The sequence below is a fragment of the Zalophus californianus genome, chromosome 12 (genome assembly GCF_009762305.2).
Source record: "Zalophus californianus isolate mZalCal1 chromosome 12, mZalCal1.pri.v2, whole genome shotgun sequence".
Classification (NCBI taxonomy): Eukaryota; Metazoa; Chordata; class Mammalia; order Carnivora; family Otariidae; genus Zalophus; species Zalophus californianus.
In genome coordinates this window covers 38,206,105-38,229,897 of record NC_045606.1, presented here as the reverse complement: position 1 = coordinate 38,229,897, position 23,793 = coordinate 38,206,105, and the positions used below count along the sequence as shown (strand labels likewise).

The 23,793-nt window shown below is 38.9% G+C and overlaps 1 protein-coding gene across 5 annotated transcripts in view; it reads right to left on the bottom strand.

Moving 5' to 3' along the window:
• The window catches only part of DYNC1I1 (dynein cytoplasmic 1 intermediate chain 1), a 306,141-nt gene that overhangs the window by 249,562 nt on the left and 32,786 nt on the right, over positions 1 to 23,793 (bottom strand). For 2 of the 5 annotated variants that reach the window (XM_027574568.2, XM_027574567.2), the window contains exons 3-5: positions 17,308 to 17,422; positions 14,408 to 14,549; positions 326 to 385 (exon numbers count right to left, since the gene is read on the bottom strand). In XM_027574568.2, the coding sequence (XP_027430369.1) occupies positions 326 to 385; positions 14,408 to 14,549; positions 17,308 to 17,422 (317 nt within the window). The remainder of the gene's footprint in view (positions 1 to 325; positions 386 to 14,407; positions 14,550 to 17,307; positions 17,423 to 23,793) is intronic. The other 3 variants (XM_027574569.2, XM_027574570.2, XM_027574571.2) reach the window with 3 other exon arrangements.

The following is a 23,793-nucleotide window of genomic DNA, read 5'->3' as shown; positions in this document are numbered from 1 at the left end:
GCGTACCTCCCACCACAGAATGCGAGTTCCGCACCTTGAAGCACAGGTGTGGGTGGGTGTATGTTTGTATTTTGGTTTTAGGGGAGTGTCGTTTTACAATAATAGGAATTTAGAAGGAGAAATCAAAAGCCACTTTTTGTGGTGCTTTCCACAAAGAGAGACTTTCTTCAAGGCTTCCCTTTATAAGGAAAACTAACAGAAGGAAATAAAGTTATCAAACTGGAAGTTCAACGAAAGGGGGGAAAGCGTGAGCAACAACAGCTCCAGCATTTCAACACAAGTGTAGCAAAGAAATAAAAGGAGTAACAAAAGAGCAGACATATACCCAAGTTCTGAGTCTGACTGCAGCTGGAGCACTGAGGGGTCTGTGTCCCACTGCAGGGTCCTAATCGTGCAGCACAAAGGAAAAAGAACACAGAGAATTAACAAAAGGGGAGGAAAACAAACCAAACCAAACCATGTCATTCATCAAGGCAATGGCATATACAATACATACACAGAACATCTCCCCACTTCCCCCGCTCCTCCATCCCCAGGTGCAAGGAAGACCCCATGAATATCAAGTGACAAAAGAAAGTGAGGAATCATCCTTCCCTTTGAACATCTGTTTCATAATGGAAGCTATGGTTGTTTTCATGGAAGGAAGCCTAGAGCTAAATACTCAAACTCTACACACCTCCTTGCCCCCTCCTTTCTTGTTTCGTTCTGTTTTCTACTCAAGCCTGATTGATTTGAGCATGTAAACTCGTTCATGTTTCTCTGAAAACCCAGAGCCCATCCACCCCAGAGCACCAAACATCTCTCATGGGGTGAAGAGAACCAAAGGCAAGGCTGCAAATGGGTGAGAGCAAGACCATCTGGTGGGGGAGGTGGGGCCAGGTGGAGCCTGCCTTCAGGGTCTGCTGAACTTCTGGCTTCCACAAGTCAGTTACTGCAAGAACAATGCCTGGATTTTGAGGCTCATGAGTATTTTGTTTTTTATTTATATATTACACTGAGATGATCACCGATAATATCATTTGTCTCTAAGATGCCAGGGATATCTTACATCTTTTAAATATTTCATAAGAGACAGCACAAAGTATCAGCAGTTACCAAGGCATTCAGTTTTCCTTGTTATTTCTCCTTCAAAATAAAAGGGGATAAAGAAGCTCTTCTATAAACAGAGTGCATACAAGAACCTTTCTTAAGCCCCATCCCTTTTGCTTCAACTAAGTGTGGCCCACAGGCCAGGATCAACAGCATCTCTTGGAGTGTGTTGGGACTGTAGGCTGCAGTCTCATCCCCAGACTAACTCCACACGATGGTTTACTAAGGTCCCAGGCCATTTGCAGGCACCTCCAAGTTTGAGAAGGCCTCCTCAGTTTCCTTGTCTGTATAGACTTACCGTGGCTTATGAGACAATTTAATTTTAGGCTGACCTGGCCTGTGGCTGTTTTCCAAACTTACGTTTAACCATTGTTCTCCTCCCTCACTGTGTTCTGTTTGATGTTCTGCCCCCTAAGAGCTGTGTGTCTTCACTCAAACGTCATCTGCTCAGAGAGGGTTTTCTTACCTCACTACGTTGTAGCACTTCCTTCATCCCCTTCCCTTACACCACTTTCCTTTCTTCATAATACCTATGTTTTTTTTTATTATAAATCCATTTATGTACTACTGTCTGCTGTTTGGTCCAGATTTGAGACCCCATAATGGCGGGGGGGGGGGGAGCTAGATCACAGAGATACATCTAGAAAAGTACCTGCCATCCACGTTTGTATAATACAGTAGTCGTTAAATGCGTGAATGAATGGATGATCTTTCTCTGGTTTTCTACAAGGATAACATGCAATTATACCCATAAAGCTCCAAGTAATTATTTGATAAACAGTAGCTTTTCTTCTTACTACTGCATTCACCATATGTACTATCAATATTTCTCTGAGTCAAACCCTACCCGTGTGATCCCATACAAGCTCCTCTTCCAAAGGCGGCAGAATGCAGAGTCACGGCCCTTACCACTCTGGTTGTGCTCTTGCCCTCTTACGAACGTTCCGAAACATGACAACTAAAGTCCAATGAGAACACTAATCTGCCGCCGTTCCTTAGACCAGTGCTTCTCAAATTCCAGTGCACATACACATACTTGGGAATACCGTTGAAATGCAGATTCTGGTTTAGTAGGTCTGTGACATTTCTCACAGGTCCCGGGGATACAGATGTTGCCAGCCTGCAGACCGCACTTTGAGGAGCAACGTCTTGACTTAGATCAGTGGTTTTCAAACTCTGACAAGGATCAGAATGATGTGGAGGGCTTACTAAAATACAGAATGCTGGTCTCCAACCCCAGAAATTCTGATTCAGTAGGTCGAGGGTGGGCCCTGAGAATTTGTACTCTGACAAGTTTCCAGCTAAGGCTTCTAGCTGACCCTGGAGCCACGTTTACAGAATGACTGGGCCAGACCAGTGCTTTCATTAGTCAGCAGGCAGACAGCATCACTGATCCTCAAATATGTCAGCCTCTAAACCTGTGATTAACTTGAGCCTGGCTTAAGGCCCAGGCTCCTTTCAGACCAGTTACATCAGAAGGTGCAGAGTGAGACCCAAGCATCTGTATTTCGGAAAACTCTCCAGGTGATTCTAATGTGCAGCTAAGAGTGAGAACCCCTGCTCCAGACTCTTTCTCTGCTCAAGGAAAGCAGGCCTTCCAGGTTCTGGATGCTGATTCCTTCACCTTGTTGGTGAATGTAATGGTTGTAAATGGTGGAAGTAACAGAATCCATTACAGCGATTCACAGCCACTGTTTACAGGTCTCTGGGGATCAAACCTTTTATCTTTAAGGGCATCTCTTTGGCTACAGACAGAACAGCAGCCTCTGGCTCTGGCTGGCTGTGAGAAGCATTCCCCTGTAAAGGTTGGGATCAGCTACTTTGCCCTCAATTTGCCTGGAGGTTTCTGACGGGATGACCTTTTTTTGACCTTTTCCATTTCTCCCAGGCAGGTGAAGAATGCAGCAGCTCCCAGGTGGTCTGGCTTTGTCCTGTTACTTATTGGACAGCTCATCTGAACTCACTGTATCCTTAAGAAGTAAAAATGATGATTCCATCAGAATCACTCACTTAAGGAGTCGACAGCTCAGCAGTCTAGAGTTTGCATGTACTCGGGCAGAACAACAAAGGTGGTCTCTGTAACTAACCCACCACAGTCCTGCCCCCACCCAGTCACACACATATTATTCAGTAAAAGAAATCATAGTCATCGTCAATAATGAGCAGTGAGGCAAGGAGTCAAGCCAAGTACGCAATCAAGTGTGCTAGTTTTATTTTCTTCTCATTTTTCCCATTGTTATCTGTGGGGTGGTTAGGCTTGCATAGAATGCACTTTTTCTTTGAAAAAGAACTTAAAGCCAATACTTTAAATGGGCAAAGGTTGTTTTTCTCTCCAAAGGTCGCCTAGAAATGTGTATTAAATGTTTGCTGAATTCCTTCTGTGCAAGCTTGCGGAGAAACTTCTCCGTAGGGGGCAGGACCTTGGAGAGGGACCACACCTGTTCCTGGAAGTGAGAGGGGTGTGTTCTGGGTGTGGCTCCACTGTGTGTCCTGAGGAAGGTCTCTGACCTCAGCAAAGTGAAGATGCCAGCCTAGGACCCTTTAAAGCTTTTTTTCTGCCTGATATTTGAAAACATCAGATGATGATTAAGCTGCCTTTCAGTTCTCTTTTCTCCAACTGGTATACTTTTATAACCGATCGACATACACCTTACTTCCTGACCATCTTAATATCAAGCTAGTGTATCACTGAAAATAAAATGATGGTTTCCCCTACAGCTTCCTGGGCAGTTTGAAATCTTGCCAGGTGGCTTATTTTTTTAAATGAAAGAAGTAGTGAAATTGTAAGTGAAAAAACATATGTGAACATAATATACTCCCAAAAAATATTTTCATACAAAAATCACCCTATTTACCATAGTAATTAATTCTCGTTTTGAGTCATTTTTGGAATGGACCAATCAGTGCATGCAGAGAGAGAATATTCTTGACAAGAGCATTCATTTACTTATTCAATAAATATCTATTAAAGGCCTGATAGGTAAAATACTGTGATAGAGGATGAAAAGAATTCTCAAGGAACTTACAACTCTTATCGAGAGATAAAACATGTATAAATAGTTTAGTAGAACCAGGCAGAAAGTAAAACATGCCATATGAGTGGCACCAAAGGTGTGCTGTGGGGCATGGGACTTGCGCTTAAGGATCTTGCATTTTAGTGAAGTAATGAGATGTATGAATATTTATACCTAATGATATACTGATAACCTATACAAAAAAAAAAAGGTAATAGTTGTCATTACTCGCACAGGGCCTGGCATGGTTTAAAGTTTCAATAAATGTTAGCCGAAAAAATAAATAAATGCCATGAGAAAGATTAATAATAATGATAGCTATAGTTTCCTTTCAATGAGTGTTTAACTCTGTGCCAGCCAGCCACGCCTTGTACTGTACTTTCATTATTCTCTCAAGCAAGAGCAGGGAAACCCCCTTCCTCTGAAAAGATCAGAGATTCCATGCAACCTGGTTTTGGAGGGACGGGGAGAGGATTTGGACATAACAAACTCATTTTCATCAGTGCCTGGTTTGTTGGACTTCAGCCACTGAGTTGGTTTACTGGATCTAATGAGAGTCTATTATATTTTAGATGTCAATTTACCAGCTTATCATGAGAATAACAACTTCCAGGAAGAGCAATTATACATGCCCGGTAGAGTCTTCTCTCCTTGAAGGTCAGCTTCCCGGGAAGCCAGATGACCAGCAGGGTCTTTGGGATTGGAGAAAGTGCAGCTCAATGTTTTACTCCTACAACTTCTCCCTGCCTTATCCCCCAGCATGTCTGCCTCTTTCCACAAGACCAGACATAGCCCTGCACTGTCAGAATCTTCCTTTTCCCCCATTACTGGGATGCCCAACAAAACCCTTTCTGATTGATGTCATCTTTCTTTAACTATGTCAGTTAGATTTTGTCTGCTGTTCCTACATGGAAAATCATCCTGGTGTTACTTGTTTGCTTATTTTTAAGAGCTGCATTTGTCTGTACTCAACAGTTTTAGGTTATTTCTTAGAAGTTAACTCTCTGACGATCTAGGGGAGGATTTCTGATCTTGCATAGGGAAACTGCTGTTCGAACAGATCTTGAATAACCCAATAATTCTCTATCTATTCTGGATTAAGGAGCACTGTCATGGTTGTATGGTCCCACAGTTGGGCTGACAGTTCTGGAGGTTTCCCAACCTTGTTTCAAAATACTAGATACAGAAGCTTCCCACACCATGGAAAACAATCATTCACTCGTATGACCCTACATATGCCAGACAATCTAGCCTCTGGCATCTCATCTAGAAAGGCCTACCATGTAACATTTAGTTTATAATTTGGGAGACAATGTGTTTTTCATTACTTTTTTTTTTTTAAATAGACAAAATATCAAAATTCTTCAAATTAGCAGTGACCTAGTCAGAGACTAACTGAACTTTAAGTTTCTACCAATTCATCATTAACTTCTTATAAAATTCTCCCTCCCTTGGTCCAGTTTTATTTGCTCAGTTTCACTTTATTAGATAGAAGTAAACATTCAAAACCAAACCAAAAACAACAATCCCTGGCCATGTGTTCAGAGTATAACTTAGGAGTGAAAGGCATGAAGTCTGTGTTGCATATACCTTGCCCCCTGATGAGTGTTTAACTTCTCCCTCTTCAGCTGTTACCAACAGTAAGTTGCTAGTTTCCATTCTTCTTTCCATCTTCATTAAACCTCTGAGTAGAAAGCCCTGAAATTCTTTCCTAAAGAGTGTCTTTGCCTTGACTTTTCTTTGGTTATAAGAAAGTGATGTCTGATAAATATTTGGAAGGCAGTAGTTAAGAACTCTGTCATTTGTCATGCTAACACTCCACTCACATACACTGCTGGTGGCATTTAAAATCAGTATAGTTATTTTGGAAAGCAATATGTCAGTGTGCAGCAAGAACCATTAACACAGAATTGTTCCTGGACTGGTTTTACTTCCAGAAATTCAACCTATGGAAACAAAACATCACAAGCAATGATAATAACAAAAGTGAAGGTGATTATGGTGGTGGTGGTAGTGATGGTGGTGATGGTGGTGATGGTGATGATGATGATGATGAGAGCCTCTAGGTCATTAAATCCCATGGCCATAAACCAAGCATTTCCCAATGAGGGTCACTCCTTCCCTCACCTCTGTACTCTAACCCTAGGTGACTCCACAGATGTCTATTTTTTGGAAAAAACAACCACAAAGTCCTCATCACCACTGAGCTCCAAGTCTGCTTTTTCATATGCCTTTTGGACATACCCATCTGCACACCAGAGCCATTTTACCCTTCTCATATGTCTTTTGCTTCCTTTTCCACCCCACAACACTAGTTTAGACCTTCAGGCCTTTACATCAGACCAGTAGTCCCTCATTAGTCCTTAGACCTTGAAAGCATTCTAAAATTGGCGTCCCAGACCTCACCTAGGCCTGTGGTTTAGGTACCTGTGTTTGTAACAAGTTCCCCAGTGAATTCAGTAACCAGCCACCAGGTATGGGAGCCAGGGATTGCAATTATCACAAAGGCCATCCTAGTCTCAGACTCAGCTCTTTCTCTACAGCCTCCTTCACATGCATGCATTCTACCTCCCATACCTCCCAAGCCTTTTCCTTTGTGTACAACTTTCCCATCATCTGGAATGCTCTTTCTTCCAATTCCACTTGCCCAAAGCATATGCATTCTTTAAGGCCCAGCTCAAATGTCATGCTCTTGAGATATATTTGTCCTCAATAACCTCATTCAGAAATAACTCGTCTCTCTCTGGGACAGGAATAGAGAAATACTTGGGCCTCTTATTCTGTAGTTCTCTATGCTAATCTACAGTCCAAAACCTGGACTGAACATCAAATCTGAGGATGACCTATAGGAAGTAATGAGCACCGTTACAAAGCCCAAAGACCTCAGCATTAAGCCAAACACACTGCTGGGCCCACTCTGACTTTTTGCCCTGAGTCCAGTAACTGGATTTCTGCCTTGGTTCCGTGACAAAATCCCTGCCTTATACCTAAGTCCTATAACCACTGCTGGGAATTCTCCTTCAGCAAAGTCCACCTTCGGGCAACTTGACCAGCAACCTTGAGCTATCCTCCTTTTAGCTCTGTCCTCAACCTCTACTCATCCTGCACCCCTCCCACTCAATGTTTTATAAGCTGTGCACGTGCGCGCACGCACACACACACACACACACGTCAATAAATATTTACCAAGTACCTAATATGTGTCAAGGCTCTACGTAGGGTAGTAACGAACCAGAACCACTTGTCCCAAATGAATATACTACAAATTAATTACACATGATTTGGGAATAATGGTTTATGACATTATTGCTCATCTCTATGAGTACAAATATTTGAGAGCTGTAATTACATAGCAACATTTCCTTAGATGGTTTCAAATTAAATCTGTCAATTTACTGGAAGCAGGCCCTTCAGAAGTGAGAAGAATTCCTTATCTTTATATTCCTTGCAGGTATAACATTTACTGTGTCTTTCACACAATAAATCCTCAACTATTTAGTGAGTGGATAAATGAAGAAACAAAGGAATGTTCTTTAGTTGCCGTTTCTGCTGATGGGCATGAAGGCTGAGGGCAAGCTGATTTCCAAAGAAACAGTTTTTACTTTCATTTTACTAAAAAATGAGAGAATCAATCGGGGAATGCCTGGCCTAAAACCCTTCATCTCTCCCAACCTGAGATTTGTGCTGAGAAGAAAGTCCAGCCATCTTCTCTATGAAATGAGCTCAGCAACTTTATTTCATCCTTAAAGCAACCACACTGACACTCAGCTCCTCACATTCTTTCCTCTCTCTCTAAGGTGGAGAGACAGCTCGAGGGCAGAATACCAAACTTCCAGAATCCCAGGGTCTCTGAACACTGGTTCCATGTGTCTTCTCCATCAACCAAGTCACTAGTGACTAATCAGATAAAGAAAACAGTTTGGGCCCGTGTGAGCAGAATGCCAAACAGAAAGTCTCCAGTCGGTGTTACCTCCAAACCCTTATGTTCCTAAGTGCCATTTCCAAAGGTAATCCACTGACTAACAAGGACATTTAAAAATCTGTCCTATCAATCTGTCACTGTCATTTACATGATGTCAATTAATTAAGGATGGCGTTTAAATAACAAGCTAATATTTTACTTCCCAACCTCAATTACTTCCTTACTTAGGACGGGCAATGATGATGATAAAGATCTTCTGATGTCAGAAATAAAACTAGAATAGTGCCATACTTATATTGGGGTCTTTAAAAAAATTTTTCTTAATTTACTGTGTGGGAATCTTCCCGCTGTTGAGTAACATCTGAGCCCTAACATGGAGCTCCACGACCAGCCACGCTAAGCCGTGCACGAACACTATCTGAACTGGAGCCAAAGAGAAACCTAAGACTTCCCATCATAGAGGACATGTTTTCCCCAAATCTTTCCCAGAGGATCTGCTGTCAAGCAAGCAGTTTCTCTACAAGAAGGCTCAGCAACCCCTTGTTTATTGGGTCACTGTAGCCATATGCAGATACTTTTACAGTTAACCCTCCTGAAGACAGATGAATAAGATATCAAAAATGTTCAATCAGTTAATGAGCTACAACAGAAAGAAAATCCTATAGTGTGCCTTTTAATCTAATTTCCAAGGAGACTATTAACCAGCCTTGTAATCTGTGATATTGGTCTCCCTGAAGGGCAATTAACCGGTGGCAATCTATCAATTTCTCTTTACATAATGATAATTTTTTAAAAATTTGTATATACAAAATTTCATAGGCTTATTAAATGACCTCCAAGGTTTTACATTATGTTATTGTACTTTTTCACCTTTCCCAAAACCTTAATATCTTCCCTTTAGCCTCTGATTCATCAGAGCTCCTTAAAAGATGGTGATGTTTTCACCAAAAATGGATCAAAAATCCTTCGGGGCTTATGTGGTGCAAGAGAACCCTATGAAATCCAATTGTGGATAAAAATGAAAGTCCTGAGGGTTTTATGTTGGGCATTAAGCTGGTGTTGTCTCTTAGCACATTTTCCTCTCTTGAAATCACGGAGAAAAGAAAGCGATAACCAGGTGCTGCCCACAGAGCTTGACTACAAACAAATTATTCTAATTTCCTTAAGTGTTAACGAGAAGGTAGATCAGGGAAAGACAGAGTTTATCAAATATCTAAATTTTACCAAAGTATCCTGTCAACATGAAATTTAATATTTACTATATAGAAGCCTAACGTTTAGATTGAACAGCACAGGGTCTGTGGATATCTGCTCCTCGGTCCTGAATTCTAATGTGGAGTGCACAGGAGGCGGAAAGCCTGAATGACCTTGGTTCCTTTGTTTTCCCATTAAGTGCTTCACAAGACATTTCTGCTGCTGCTACACTGAGGACCCCTTGGGAGGGGCCTTACCTCCCTAGAGAAAATCTGTAGATATAAGAGTTTTGGTTAATAGATACTGATCGCTGGGAGGATCAGGGATCTATTTTAAATACCATAGGATTATGTGGGGAGCAATTGGGGAAAGCTGAAAATAGTGTAGACATTAAGATTAAAATGTATTGAAATGGAAAAAGGACACTTGATTAGAAAAGCAAGTTCAACAGCTTGTATAATGACATCATTTATCATATATACAATGACATATACATTGTGTGAAGGAATACAGACTAAGGTGTTAAGAGTGTTAACCACTGGTCGCAGGAATATGATTTTTCTCTAGTTTTTGCTTGTCCATATGTTCTAATTGTATAAAATGCACTGATGTTGTTTCCATAATAATAAGAGATTAAAAATAAAATGTGAGGGGGATTTGAATGTCCTAATTAGAAAGTAGAACTTAGTAAGGTGTTAAGACCAGATGGTCAAAAAAGAAGATAGAAATTACTTCTGTTACTACCCTCATCCCCCATGCTACTTCTCACCACGGACAAACATCAGTAACCTCCCCTTCTGACTATTTGTTAAAGATGTTACGGGATGGGTGCTCCTATTGTAACAGTAGATTGTACAATATGTTATCAAATTAACACATGCTTTATTTTTTAAATCGTTTTGAATATTTTCTTCATTGAATCAGGTTTGGGACAGGGTGTTGCCTCCACACTGGTGGCCTGGTGAAGGTCAACACACTTTCCCTGATTTGTGCAGGCTAGTACGGCCTCCAACTTAGCTTTATCACTGAGAAGCCTAAGGAATCTTGGCTAAACATGAGAAGGGCCCTAGTGCAAAGCCCTCGGTGAGTCATTCATGGGAATGAGAAGAATAAATGTGGGCGAATGATTATTATCACCTAGATAATCGTTTCTGGTGCAATATATGAAGGTTAGGCATTAAGAGTTGGGCAACCCAGAAAGTGGTCTCCAGGGACACGGACTACAATCTGTCCCTGGCCTTGTCATGTTCAACATTTTCACATAATTACTTGGATGAAGATAGAGCATTATCAAACTTGAAAATGACACCAACATATTTTATGAGAGAATCTAAAAAAAGATCTCTTTCCATTGGAAAAATGTGACTAATAAATTGTGGAAAAAAAAACCAACAATAAGAGCTAAAACTCACATATACTTAATATACCCCAGATTCTTTTCTAAGCGTTTACAGATCTTAATTTATTTAATCCTAATAATAATCTTTTGGGGTAAGTCATGTATATCACTTATATCAATTGTGTCAGAGATCATGTAGGGTAGTGGTATAGATTGTGAAAATTTCTATCAGTCTGTCTAGGTTAAAACCTAGCACTGTAGCTATATTCTGTGTGAACTTCAAAAATCACTCGTTTTCTCTGTGCCACAGTGTCCTCATCTGTAAAAACTAGGATAATAATTGATTCATTCAACCAACATTTATCAAAAACTCACTATATGAATACAATCTCAAATATCACTTACTCCCTGACCTCAAGAAACTTGCCATTTCCTAAGGAAGAGAGGTATGTATTCAACTAAACATAAGTCATTCTTCTTTAAGAGGCTATACAGTATTGAACGCTTCACTCTTGTGTATAAGAGATGTAGGCTGTTGGTCTCAGATTAATATTTCTAATCATTTTGAGAAAAAATATTTTTATTTTTAATATTTTTAAAAGTTTTAAAATATGGAAATAGGTATTTAAATTTCTCAAGTATCATTTAACTATATACTACAATGATCACTTTTCCTTTTTGGACCTTTTTTATATGCTGAATTACAGTACCACCTTTTCCTATACTAAAATATCCTTGAATTTTTTAATCAATCCTAAACAATCATAGCATAGTACCTTCTTAATATTGTGTTGGATTTCAGTTGCATATAGTATATTCAGGATTTTTAAATCTATGTTTATAAGTAAAACTAGGCTTTCAAATGTTTTATTAATAAAATTGATTTTTTATATCTAATTAACTGAGCAATGATTAATTGCTTCTACCAAAATTAAGAGAAAGAGACAAATGCCACAAATGTAAGTTGTAAATGAGAAGCAGGCGATGGCAACAGAAGCAGAAATTGCAAAACAAATTGTGACTCTATAAGTTAAAATTAAATCACACTAGTATAATTGAAAAATGATTATATAGTTCTACTTTCTATTCACTTTAAAACATTAACTCAACTGCTCTTAAAAATCAATAAAAGGAATTTTTGTTGTACTTGATTTTGTTAAAGCCCTGTTTTAACCTTTTTAGTATAACAGGGTATATTAAGTGTGCCAATTTGCAAATTAACCACTCACGGGGGTTGCATAAGAAATGTTTGTCAATTCTGGCTCTGTACAGAAAATTTTACTTTTGGTTTGAGATTCTAGCACATGGATGACAGAATGTATGTGCACCTTTTCGTAGGACCAGATGTGTTCATTTGATTTCTGAGTTATCTTCTGAAAGATTTTCCACTTTTCAAAGAGCCCAAATTCCTACATCGGCAAATTTGTGACTACCGAACTGTACTCTCAGGATTTACCAAGCTCTTTTCCCAGTCTCATGTTTTATAAAGTGTTAAAGTTAATAGTAATTGTTTTCAAAGATGTTTCTTCTACAGAAAAAGATATTTCAAGTGGAATTTTAAAAGCTGAAGTATAATGTTCTTCTGAAATTTAACTCTCATATCTATTCATGGAAGCAAAAACATAAATTTACATGGCATTTTCCTTAGTCCAAAATAAGGGCAAGATTTACTTAGCTATTCCTAATGTCTTCTCCTGAGGCAAATTTGTGCTCAGTTTTTCTGAGAATCATTAATTCTCCAGTACCATTTTTCTTGCATTCCTATGAAACCTGTGCTCAACAAGGGATTTGGTCATTGGCTTCCTGTTGCCCTTGCCAGAACGTTCCTATCAAGAATTGAAGTTCTTTGGAATTTGTGATTCACCTCTTCCAAAGTGATTCATTAAGTTAAAAAAAAATCATATAAGAGGGTGAAGAAATGAAGAGTGATGTTCTGGAGAAGAAATATTTGCTGCTGTCCCCAGAGCGCTAAGAGCATAGGTCAGCTTTCTCTAGAAAGTTTTCAAAAGTTCTCATCAACTGTGAAGTCAGTAATAGAATTTAATGCTGCCAACTACACCCCTTGAAGCGAAGCATTCATGACACAACACCATCGTTGTGTAGAAACAGGCAAATATATTACCTTAATGATAGGTCAGTGGACCCCCTATGGAATGTAATTATATTGTGTCAGCTCTTGTACAAATGTTAGATCTTACATAACCGTGTTGTTACTTTTTTTCCTCCCCTCAAAGACCTTTTGATGTGTTCAAAGCAAAAGATGAGAGAAGATGTGTGCTGCCCCCAAATCAAAAGGCGATTTGCTAAAATAAACCAGCCTGGTACCCACAAAAACCTCTACTTCCATTCTTCCCACATTGAAAGCAGCGTCCACTGGTTTCCAAATGCCCTATTAAAAGAAAATACTCAATTCTGAAACATGCCAAAATGAGTGAGACAATTCCAGTCTTACATGTTGGTTTCAGAAAGAAAAAAAGAAACACACACACACACACCACTAACACCCTACAGCTCAGGCTAATACTATTCTGATTTCCATCTTTTTCTCCACCAAAATTTCCTAGGCCTATATGGACACAATGTACTTTCAAAAGATAATGCTTATGATGATAATGTGTTAAATGGAAAAATAAAAATGCAAAATTTTATACCTCTCATCCAGTAACATACATAGTAGCAAGAAATGTACACAGGTGCACAAGGATTGAAAGGTATATAGACAAGGCAAAGGCTCATTTGTTAGAACAGTAGTATAGTGGATGATTGTTTCTTCTTTCATTTGAAGTTTTAGTAAAGTATTTTATGATTTATTTTTTAATTAAGAGTCAAAGACAGAGGTCACAAATTGCCAGCCCACCGGCAAAACCTGGCCCACAGCTACTTTAACAAAGCCATTCACATTTAACATTTAGGAGATTGTTGCATAAATACTTGAATTTTTAGCTTCTCAAGAAAAACTGAAAGATCTGGAAAAATTGGGTGCATATTCCCACATGAGCTCAACCAGCCTGAGCTGTGAGGAGACCATCTGGCCTTTTTAAAAGGGCGCTTCCTAACCAGTTGCCACAGGATCTCACACCCCACTCATTTATATCACCTGCCTATGTACACCAGCATGTGGGAATCCTACCAAAGGCAACTGGATTAAGGAAGTTACCATGACTCTATACATATTAATGAGACTTCTCTTTTCCCTCTTCACATCTTTACCTTTTGGATACCCCTTCAGTGGTCAAATTAGAAAATGTCTATATATTCACTTTCAGAAGTTTCATAATCCTTTGAGTATATATAGTGTAATAAAAATTTGGCAGTTGACTCAAAACAGAACAGTCAACCCTGATGATAATAAAAATTAGTAATGATAATAAAAACACTTTGGGGACCGAGTTCTCAAATTAGTCAACTCTTTTAAGCCAATAAAAACATGCTTAAAAAATTAAATTTAGGGTTAGAACATCTCAGTGCTCTCTTCACAAAAATTCCCATGGAAACAAAAACTAAAGTAGAATAATGAGAAGCTGGATATATATTCCATTTGCCTTTGGTCCTTCTCTTTTTTTTTTTTTAAGCCAAAGCTAATGGATGTGTTTCTGTTTGTCAAACAAGACACATGGTGCTCAATTAGCCCACTCAAGGAAGCATAGAAGTTTATCATTTCTAGTTCAAAATAATTTCTATGCCACTAAAATAGCAAGCCACCATCAACTTAAATGTAAACTGGCTGAGTATACCCTGCAGATGCGCGGACACTTAACAGCGCACCACAGAGTGGCGTTGGTTTCTTAGGTCTCTGTTTTCTAATATTATTGACATCCACTGTGGCCTTTGTAAAGGGACATTTCTTACCTTGTTAGTGGTCCCAGGTCTCCTGAGTCTTGGCTTCCAGCTTCACTAGGAGTGCTCACTGATTTCGAGGAGGGAGACATAGGGGTTGGGACTAAATAATGAAAATAACAGGTATCCCATGTTAAAAAATGCAGCGACTGCACTGGGGAAGAGCAGTGTCAGACAGATCAAAACAAATGGGCCCAAATTAAAGTGGTTGTATGGCCAGGAGAGATTAAGATGGGATAAAGGAAAAAAAAAAAAGGAAAGAAAAGGAAGAAAGTCAAGTGAATTTTTCATATTTTAGAAATTAAAATTTGAAATGAATTTAGACAAAATTATCTTAGGGATTCTAAGGCCATGTCCATCTTAACAAAGTGAAATGGAGAATCAAAACAGCTATCCAGATATTTCAAGTCAAATATCTCTCTAGGGTGAACTATCTGGATAATTCCAATTCTCCACTTTATTTTGTTAGCATAGATGTGACCTATTAAAAAAATAAAATGGGTGTCTATAAAACTTTGAAAGATTATGAAATAAGTAATTCTGAGTAATTTTAAATGGCCAAGGAGAGTCAGTCAAGGCTGTTGGATGTCTGCTTTGGAGGGTAATCCATTCTCCACAGAATACAAACTGCACTGTCTCTGAGAGACTAAGTGACAAATACAGAAAGGCTAAACAGTGAACTTAGTAATTTAAAAATCTCTTTTGAAACAAAGGAAAATGCCAGGCTGCTTTATTTTTACATTTAATTAATAGTTTTGTCCCATTGTATTGTTTACTGGGTTTGGAACTTGTTTTCCTTTGCCTCCGGCAGCCCTGGAAGGCACAGCCCCCCGGCACATAAGTAAACTGCCATTCCAAAGACAGGAGAGAGAAGCTCAATGAGGGAGGTCAGGGCAAGCTGACCATGTGAGAGCAAGGATAATAAAAGAAAAAAGCTAAAGGAAATGCAAATGTATTTTCCTTTTCTGTACAAGCCAAATGTCCTTCAGATAGAAGCTGCACCGAATAGCCAAGATGGCTTCAGGCCAGATGAATTCAATGGGTTCTCAATATCACACATGCCAAAGAAGCCATATGGGCGGAGAGGAACTTCAATACATAAGCGTGGACTCTCATTTGGTTTCAATCATGTGCAATTTCCTTTTATTTAATAGAGTAAAGGGTTTAACTATTTTGTCCAAATCCTAGAACACAATGGCGGATCTGTCAAGAAACTAGGAATTTCATGTGGTCCCACAATTAATTCACTGATTACCTGCTGCAGGAAGTTAGAGGGTAAGATGGAGAGATAGATGAAAATTGAAAATGGGCTCTACTCTGGCCAGGTGCCCTCGCAAGAATGCAGGGGTAGCTCAGAATTTGGTCATGGTGGTCAGGGTTCAGAGATATGTAACTGTTTTGTTCTGAAAGTTTAATTGCTGGCTTTATGTAGAAGAGAGGAAAACAGAACATACTACTCTGGTGTTTGACCAGTGTTCACATTGCAACAGAACTTCAAAGGCTATTCTGAGGCAAAACTATAATGGATTATTGCAAAGTGTCTAAATTATGCCACAGGTCAACTAAGTATTAAAAAGTCTATCAGCTCCTCAAAGAAGGTCCATCAGTCAAATATCCCACAGATTACATCTTCCACACCATAAAGAAGCTAAACAGATTAATCAACATCCTAATTTAATAGTAATTTAAAAATCTCTTTTGAAACAAAGGAAAATGCCAGGCTGCTTTATTTTTACATTTCTTCTTCTATCATTGTGAGACATATGATTTTACCTAATACAAACTGAGGTTTAGTATAAAATGCTTTTTTATGGTGGTTTAGGTGTGTGTATATATTAAATTATATCCAGCAATACTTAATAATTTATAGGTTTATTATATATTGCTTTTTAAAATTTATGTTAATAAAATACTTGTCATTTTGTCATACATGGGATAACTTTTATTCTTAGTTTAAGTAACTATGGAAATAAATGAAAATTTATTTTAATATAAAAGCCAATGATGGGATTTGAAGGAAAAAAAACATTTTGAAATGGAGACCTGATACTGCATTGTCTTATATGCATTATTTTTAAAGTTTCTTTCCTTCTTTTTTTTTTTTTTTTTAACTATATTGGGTATTACGTAGTCTTACAGACACCCTAGGATTACCCTGAAATGTATGGAAAGCAAATGGATAAAGAAAAATAAAATAAATTATCACATGAGAGATATATAGGTAAGTGACAGAATAAACACATGTAGAGGTTTACCTCTAACACAAATGGAACAAATAGTTCAATATCCAAACCCTAGTGACAAAATGAGATCATGGACAATTAACTATGATTGAATGAGCTGTAGGAGGAGGGGTGTTGTAGTGAGAATGCCAATTAGCAGTGAAACCAAGTTCTACAATAGAGTCAAATAAATTTAAACTTGTTAAGTAGCTGCTAATCTGTCACTATTTTCAGTTTTTCTTCACATTTCCCACTGAGCTTTCTATTTTCATCATGGCATCACTCTATGCCTGTGGTGGTTATGAAATTCATAACCAGATTCACAGTATTTAGGTTGGCAGAGAGACGTTGGGATTCAGTCATGAAAAATGAAGAACAATTTAAGAAAAAAACTCCAAGATTCCTTGTATTTACCATGTGGCAACTCATCTAACAAGTATAAAATAATCTACTAGTCCACAGTAGATAAGGTTGACCATATAATCAGTCAATAAGCAGCAAATTGCTACCAGCTCTACAATCTGTCTCCCCATCTCCTTCCAGCCCCCTCAAATCAAAAAATAAATACATCTGAACCATAAGCCACAGAATTTCCTTAAAAATAAAAGAGACATAAAAGAATAGTAAATGCTGGACATGGTATATCCCATGCAAGACAAATTTAAGAAAACAGTAACACTGTTTAAGTACCTAGAGGGGGCTCCGGCGATATACCAATGCTTTGCAAAAGAGCCTCTGTCTCTCTGCGTTTGCGATCCAGGTCAGAGTCATCCTGAACAGGTTCTTTCTTTTGCTGCATATCAGCCTAAAAAGAGTAGATGCCAGAAAGAAAAGTTAACAGAGCTAAATGTATGCTTTTCCTGGCTCAAACGGAAAATGGTAAATGCATGTGTGAAGACCAAACAAAAGCCCTAAATAGACATAATCATGTGTATAAAGGATGAAAAAACACTGTAACTGCTCCATTTAATAATTGCTACCCTGGTAATTTCTCTTTTGGTTGGAGGTTTTTTTTTTTCCCCCTGCCTCTGTCACATGGTATGAAAGCCTCTCTCACCCGGTTTTAAAAGAAACCATCAGGGCTAAATATTTCTGACTGGGATGTGGATTTTTAAGAAAATTCTCTTTGTTTTTTTTCAACATCGTTGTCCCTTCTGGGAAGACATACTATCGGTTCTTGATGAGTGTATGTTTGTAATATTCACACCCCATGTTGGAATTATGCAAACAAAGAATTATTGGGATTTGGCTAAAAAATAAAATTAGTTATGAAATCTGTAACTGTAAAATATACTCTTTGTATTAGCAATCTAAGTTTGCCATGGTTTAAAATAAATCAGGCTAGAATGTTTATTAAGGCCTGTGAGCAATATTGACATGTGTTACTTAATTTCCAGTTTCATAGGTTTCCATTAAGCATATTAACTCAAAGGAGAAAATTATCATTTAGAAAAATATAGAACAAAAAATCATTTAGAAATTTCCTTCCCAAATCCTGTCAAAAAACAAAACAAACAAACAACAAAAAAACCAAACATCTCCTGTGTAAGCTTCTCATGGACAGATCCTATGCCTCATTTGTGGTTTTTACAGAATAGTGATGTCAAAATACAAGCTAAAGAATGTCAGTGGTGGGATTCTGGGGTCATTAAACATTCAGGTCTCTTCTCTTTTTCCTAACACAGTTAACTACTTAAGACAAGGCATTTGTCCCACATCTGAAACACGGTAACATCGTATTTGATGTGCGGCTACCTCGGGACAAAGCTGTGTGAGTTTACAAAAGTGAAGCTGTCTTAAAGCGTATCAGAAACCTATAACCCAGTTACCAGACACACCTTCCTCCCCAAGTTAGGTACCCTAACAGGTATATTATCTGCTTCAAGGGTGCAGAGTACATTTCAAAGCACCGAAGTGTAATTTACATTGTAGAAAAAGTTCATGCAACTTTTGCTTTACTCCCAGATGATAACCTACACACTAATCATAAGCAAACTGCATCTTTGCATGTAGTGCTGGGCTTGACATTTCTGTTATTATTCGACTCGGGCTTAGAACACTCTCATATTTTTGAAGTCTATCTGCCATTAGAGGGAAAACTGCCATTATGGGAGCTGATGAGTGCGAATGAGAGCACTAGAGGATTTCAGGCATATCTCATGGAACCCAAAATTCTGGAATGGCAGTTTCATCTCTATCTGTGAAGACAGCAAAGTTGACATTGTTTTCCAATGTTAACATTTAAACTACTGAAGCAAGTTCCAAGGTGTATGCGTACAACAGAGGCCAAGACAGAACTACGATGAGGAAAAGGACCTTGCAGGGTGAGGATCTAAATCAACATGCACAGATCACAGAGTTGAAAGAAGGATGGAGGAAATTTAAAGAAAGGGAATTACCATCGAAGCTACTGAAATATAAGTGGAAAAACTTAGAAAAGCAAAATCCGTCTTAGGAAGCCAGTAAGAAACAAGATGGTTTCACAGTGAAGAGTTTAGCCCTAACTGGACTCCCAGCTTTACCGAGGGCAGATACATGTTCTATTCTGCTCACCACTATATCCTCACATCTAGGTCCTGGCCTGACACATTAGATGCTCAATAAAAAAAACCTATTGAATAAATGAACTAATATCTGTCTTAGGTCACTGTTATTCTACGACTATGGAATTTCAGAATTATACATCCTTCAGGCCAATTTCTACCAATTGCACACCAGTCAGCAAGCCCCTTTACAGCACCACTGTTAGAAGGAGTCCTCTAAACTTCCAGTCACCCAGTGCTCATAACAAAGCCATTTCTATATCCTAGCAACAAAAAGATTCGTTAACCTTGCCTCATTCTTTCAACAAAAACGTAGTAAAGGACGATAGAATGCCGGGGTTAATGAAACTGAGAGGTTCTAATGGAGCTTAAACAGAGCAAACAGAACAAGATTTGCCTTGTCCTTTCCTTTCCAATAAACATAGGACATATTATCTCTAACTTTCTGTCATGTATAACCTATGCAGAGAAGCGCAGAATTTTTTTTTAATGTATTCTAACTAATCATTAAGCACTCAAGAAACACACAAGAGGGTAATTCACACGTCAACATGCAGAACTATACTGCATACACTGCAATAACAGTACATCTGAACTCCACCTCCAAAATTTCACTCCTTTTCTTATAACGTGCCTCTACAACTCATTCCCTACCCTCCACCTTCCTTAATTCTTAAGAGGCAATATAATGACAAATATGAATAAGGTTAAGTGTCCACCTAGATGTAACAGAAGCTTAAGCAAGCTATCAGCACTCAAAGATGACCATGAAAAATGCAAAATTAGGTAACTGGAGCTTACTGGAAATTAAGACAATTCCTATCTGTTACAATTAGCACCTTAAACTAAATAGTTACTTTATCCAAGGCAGTTAGCTATACTAAGTGCGCTAGTCATGAAAGTTTTGATTTTCCCCATGTAATTACTACAGAATCCTGATCTATTTTAAAGACTCAACAGGAGTGGTTTTGCAGTGCTAGCAATTAAAAAATGTGCTAGGTGTCTTTCCCAGAAAATGGTATTTCTTTTTGTGAAAAGTAATCACAGCTGAGACCCAGAGAGGAAAATCAAAGAAAGAAAATTTGTCAGCTGAGAATTGTCAGTTTTTCAAAGACAGCTCCATAGTTATTAGAGGAACAAGGGAGGATAGGCCAGGAAACCTCTGTCTGTCCTACCTTACAGCAATTCAGCAGAGGGGCAAGGACATGACGAAACTTCAGGGTGGCCCCATTAAGCACACCTCATGGCATTAAAGCCAATTTTTCCTGAAATTGACTCTGAATCTTAAATAGTAGGCACTATATTTATTTTAAAATCAGATTTCATCCATGATACCACAACCAAGAAAGCAGCTGATATCCAAAGAAGCAGAGAGTGGTGATTTTATAGATGTACAGTTTTCCAGATTCGGTGGAGATAATCGACCTGGGTGGCCCTAATTCACACCAGTTTTCACTCATGGTAAAAATAGTCACACAGATTAGCATTAAAGAGCATTTTGGTCCCTTTCTATTCTAAATTTGCTTTATTTAAATTATAAGCCTAAATAGAGTTAAAAGTCAAACCTGTAAGATTAAGGCTATTTCTAACTCTCTACAAACACCACAAAAACTAGAAAATCTTAAACTCAGGAGTGACAGTTGACTGGAACATTCCATAGACTCGAGATCAGAATTTCCAAGGATATCTGCAGGAAAGAATTCCAGACGTCAGGAAAGGGTGTCTGTGAGCAGCATCCCAGACTAGTGATAACTAGTTTGTGTGTTCATTCATGCACTCACCCTATAATCCTTTACTGAAGTCCTACTACGTGGCCCAATCTGTGCTAGACATTGACTCGATGAAAAACACCAGCCCTGTTCTCAAAAGCCTGCACTCTATTGGGAGAGAAAGACAAGGGAAGATGCAAATATAATGCTCTGTGCTAAATGGTTTGATAAGGTCAAGGATAGGGGCAGTATTAACTAGTCATGGATGGGGGGCGGAGGGGTTAACAGAGAAGGCTTTCTGGAGGAAGTGACATTTGAGGTGAGAACGGAAAGACATGTAGTTAACAGCCAGGTGAAGGGCAACAGGGAGAAGTAGGAGAATGGTACAAGCAGAGGAGAATATTCACAAATTCTGTCAAGAGAGAGTGTGGCCCATGGGTGGTATGTACATAGCTGAGACTGGCTGGAATGTGGATTTAGGGAGAAAGGAGGTGGGGAAGGAAAAAGAATCCTGTCCAGGATCCGATGACCACTACAAGTTGGAGAAGGGGTAATAAAAAGAATGACCCCAGGCTTCTGTTTGGGACCATGGGGTGGAAGAGGGGATCCTTGCTGAGACTGACGATAAGGGGGCTACTTCTAAGACTTGGACTTCTGGGGCCCAGTCTCTTCATTTGGGGAAAAAAAAAAAAAGGATCAGAATAAATTACTTCCAGGTTTCTTGCAGCTACAAAATGCTCTAATTCCAGGAAAGTAGAAGCCTTGAATTATAAGACCCTTCCAATAATGGGGCATTTTTTGGAAGATGGCCTCATCAGCAGGGTCCTGATAAATGTAGCCACCAACTGTATGGGCGGCATTTTCCTATTCTGGTAGCCAATCTCAGGAGTGGAAGAACGGCCATTTCTTACTGACCAGGTCCTCTGTGCCTTTCACTGCTCTCCAGTATCTCCTTATATCCTCACAGAACTCTTTGAGGTAGGCACTGATCTCTTCTCATTTTACAAAAGGGAGAACAGGGTCAGAAAGGTCCCATACTCCCTCAAGGCCATTCTGTGAAGGGCAGAGCCAGGTTTCCCAGATGCATTCAACTCAAAAGCCTCTGTGCATAACCACTGAGCTTTACTGCCTCTGTCTTACAGCACTGTCTGCTCAGACAAACCAAGTCATCAGAGTCTACAAAAGGTACTTCGACTGAAGGAAAGATCTGTTGCAGGGGTAAATAGGTTGCTGAGGGACAGGACAGGCTTTAAAGATGGTATAGTCCAGTGAAGCCCAAAGTCTGGCCCCATTGGGATCTTTCGAATTAAAAACTTTGGGATGGAAAAGGAGGGCTCTGAATTGCCATAGGAGTCCCTGGAGCAAGGTCAGGACATCACAGGCTTCAACCTGTGGAAATGAGGAAACAGACTATGTGACTTTAATTCCAGACCCAGGAATATGTAGAGTTCAGGTATAACAAGCTCCCCACCACCTGCCACTGCCTGTCTCCCAAGGCTCCGTCTGTTGTGTAACAAACCGAGTCTCCATCAGACAAAGCTGCTTGGGACAGAAACAAAAAGGGTGGCCTGTTTCAATCAGTCTTGTTTGCCTGTAATTTCCCCCCAAATGTGTAAAATAACAAAGATGAAGCAGACAGAACAATTTGGAACCAGATTTCCCATACCACATCACATTTTGTAGTAATTCTATGAAATTCAAGTTGGATATTAGAATGTCATTTTAAAAGGAAACTGGTTATTAGTAAAGGATAACAGGTGCTTTAAAACTACAGTAAGCATTGACATTTGAAGGAAAGGAAGCATAATAACCTAATGCTTTTTTTGGCTTTGCATGGAAATGAATAGCCATTCCTTGTCAATTCTCACCTCTGCTTCACTCAAAGACTGCATATGTAACAGCAAAGATCTCCAAGAGAAAAATGCTATGCGCACTGTCAAGGACAAAATAAACCAGGGCATCAATCAAAGTGTAATGGAACAGAGAGATGTGAGATGCCAGAAGGCTAAAACGCAACTGCAATTATGTTTTACTTTGTTGGAAAATAATTGTTATAAATCTGTTACCTTGGTCTCCCAGGCTTATTTTATGAAACAATACTTATTTAGATTGGAAGGCATCAAAACACATTTTCTTTTTCCTTACAGAAAAACTCTTGAGTATGGAAGCAGCTCTGGTTTCTAGACACACAAGTGTATCACACTATATAAAGTTGCCTTCTCAGAAAGCTATTCAAAACTATCTTTGGCACCTGGTTCTTTTGTCCAAGACGTGGGCTATTTCTCCATGACCATGGCAAACTGGAGAATTAAAAATAAATTATCCGTTGGATTGAGATAGTAGAAGAAAACATGATATGCCAGCGACACATGGAACTGGGAAGGGAACCCCGGATTCTGGGTGTGACAGACAGAAAAGCTACATTTCGCCTCTGGGTTTCTGCTGCTTTGTTGGCATAAAGAAGGGTTTCAGTAGAAGGTCTCTGAAATCTCTTCGAGCCTTAATATGTCATAATTCTATGTCCATGGAGCAGAGTCTATTACTATACTATCTACCCTCTTGCCAAGGGAGGGAAATGCAGCTTTCCTTCTGTCAGACCTACAATCCTTGTTTTACCCTGAAAAACACATACTCCTTAAGAAACCATGGAAATCCACTGGCATCATTTTTCTATTTTTCTCCTAAAATGTTCTACCTGGTAGTTTTTAAAAATTTTTTTCTTAAAACTAACACATATTAAACACTAAGTAGAGCCTGGTTACTACTAAGTGCTTTACAAGATTAACTCTTTTAATTCTCACAACCCCACAAAAAATGTATTACTATTCCCATTTTAAGGATAGGAAACTGGGATTCAGAAAGGTTAAGAAATATCTAACAACAGACATTTCACAGACCACTTTCAGGTCTCTGTGCACGTCTGG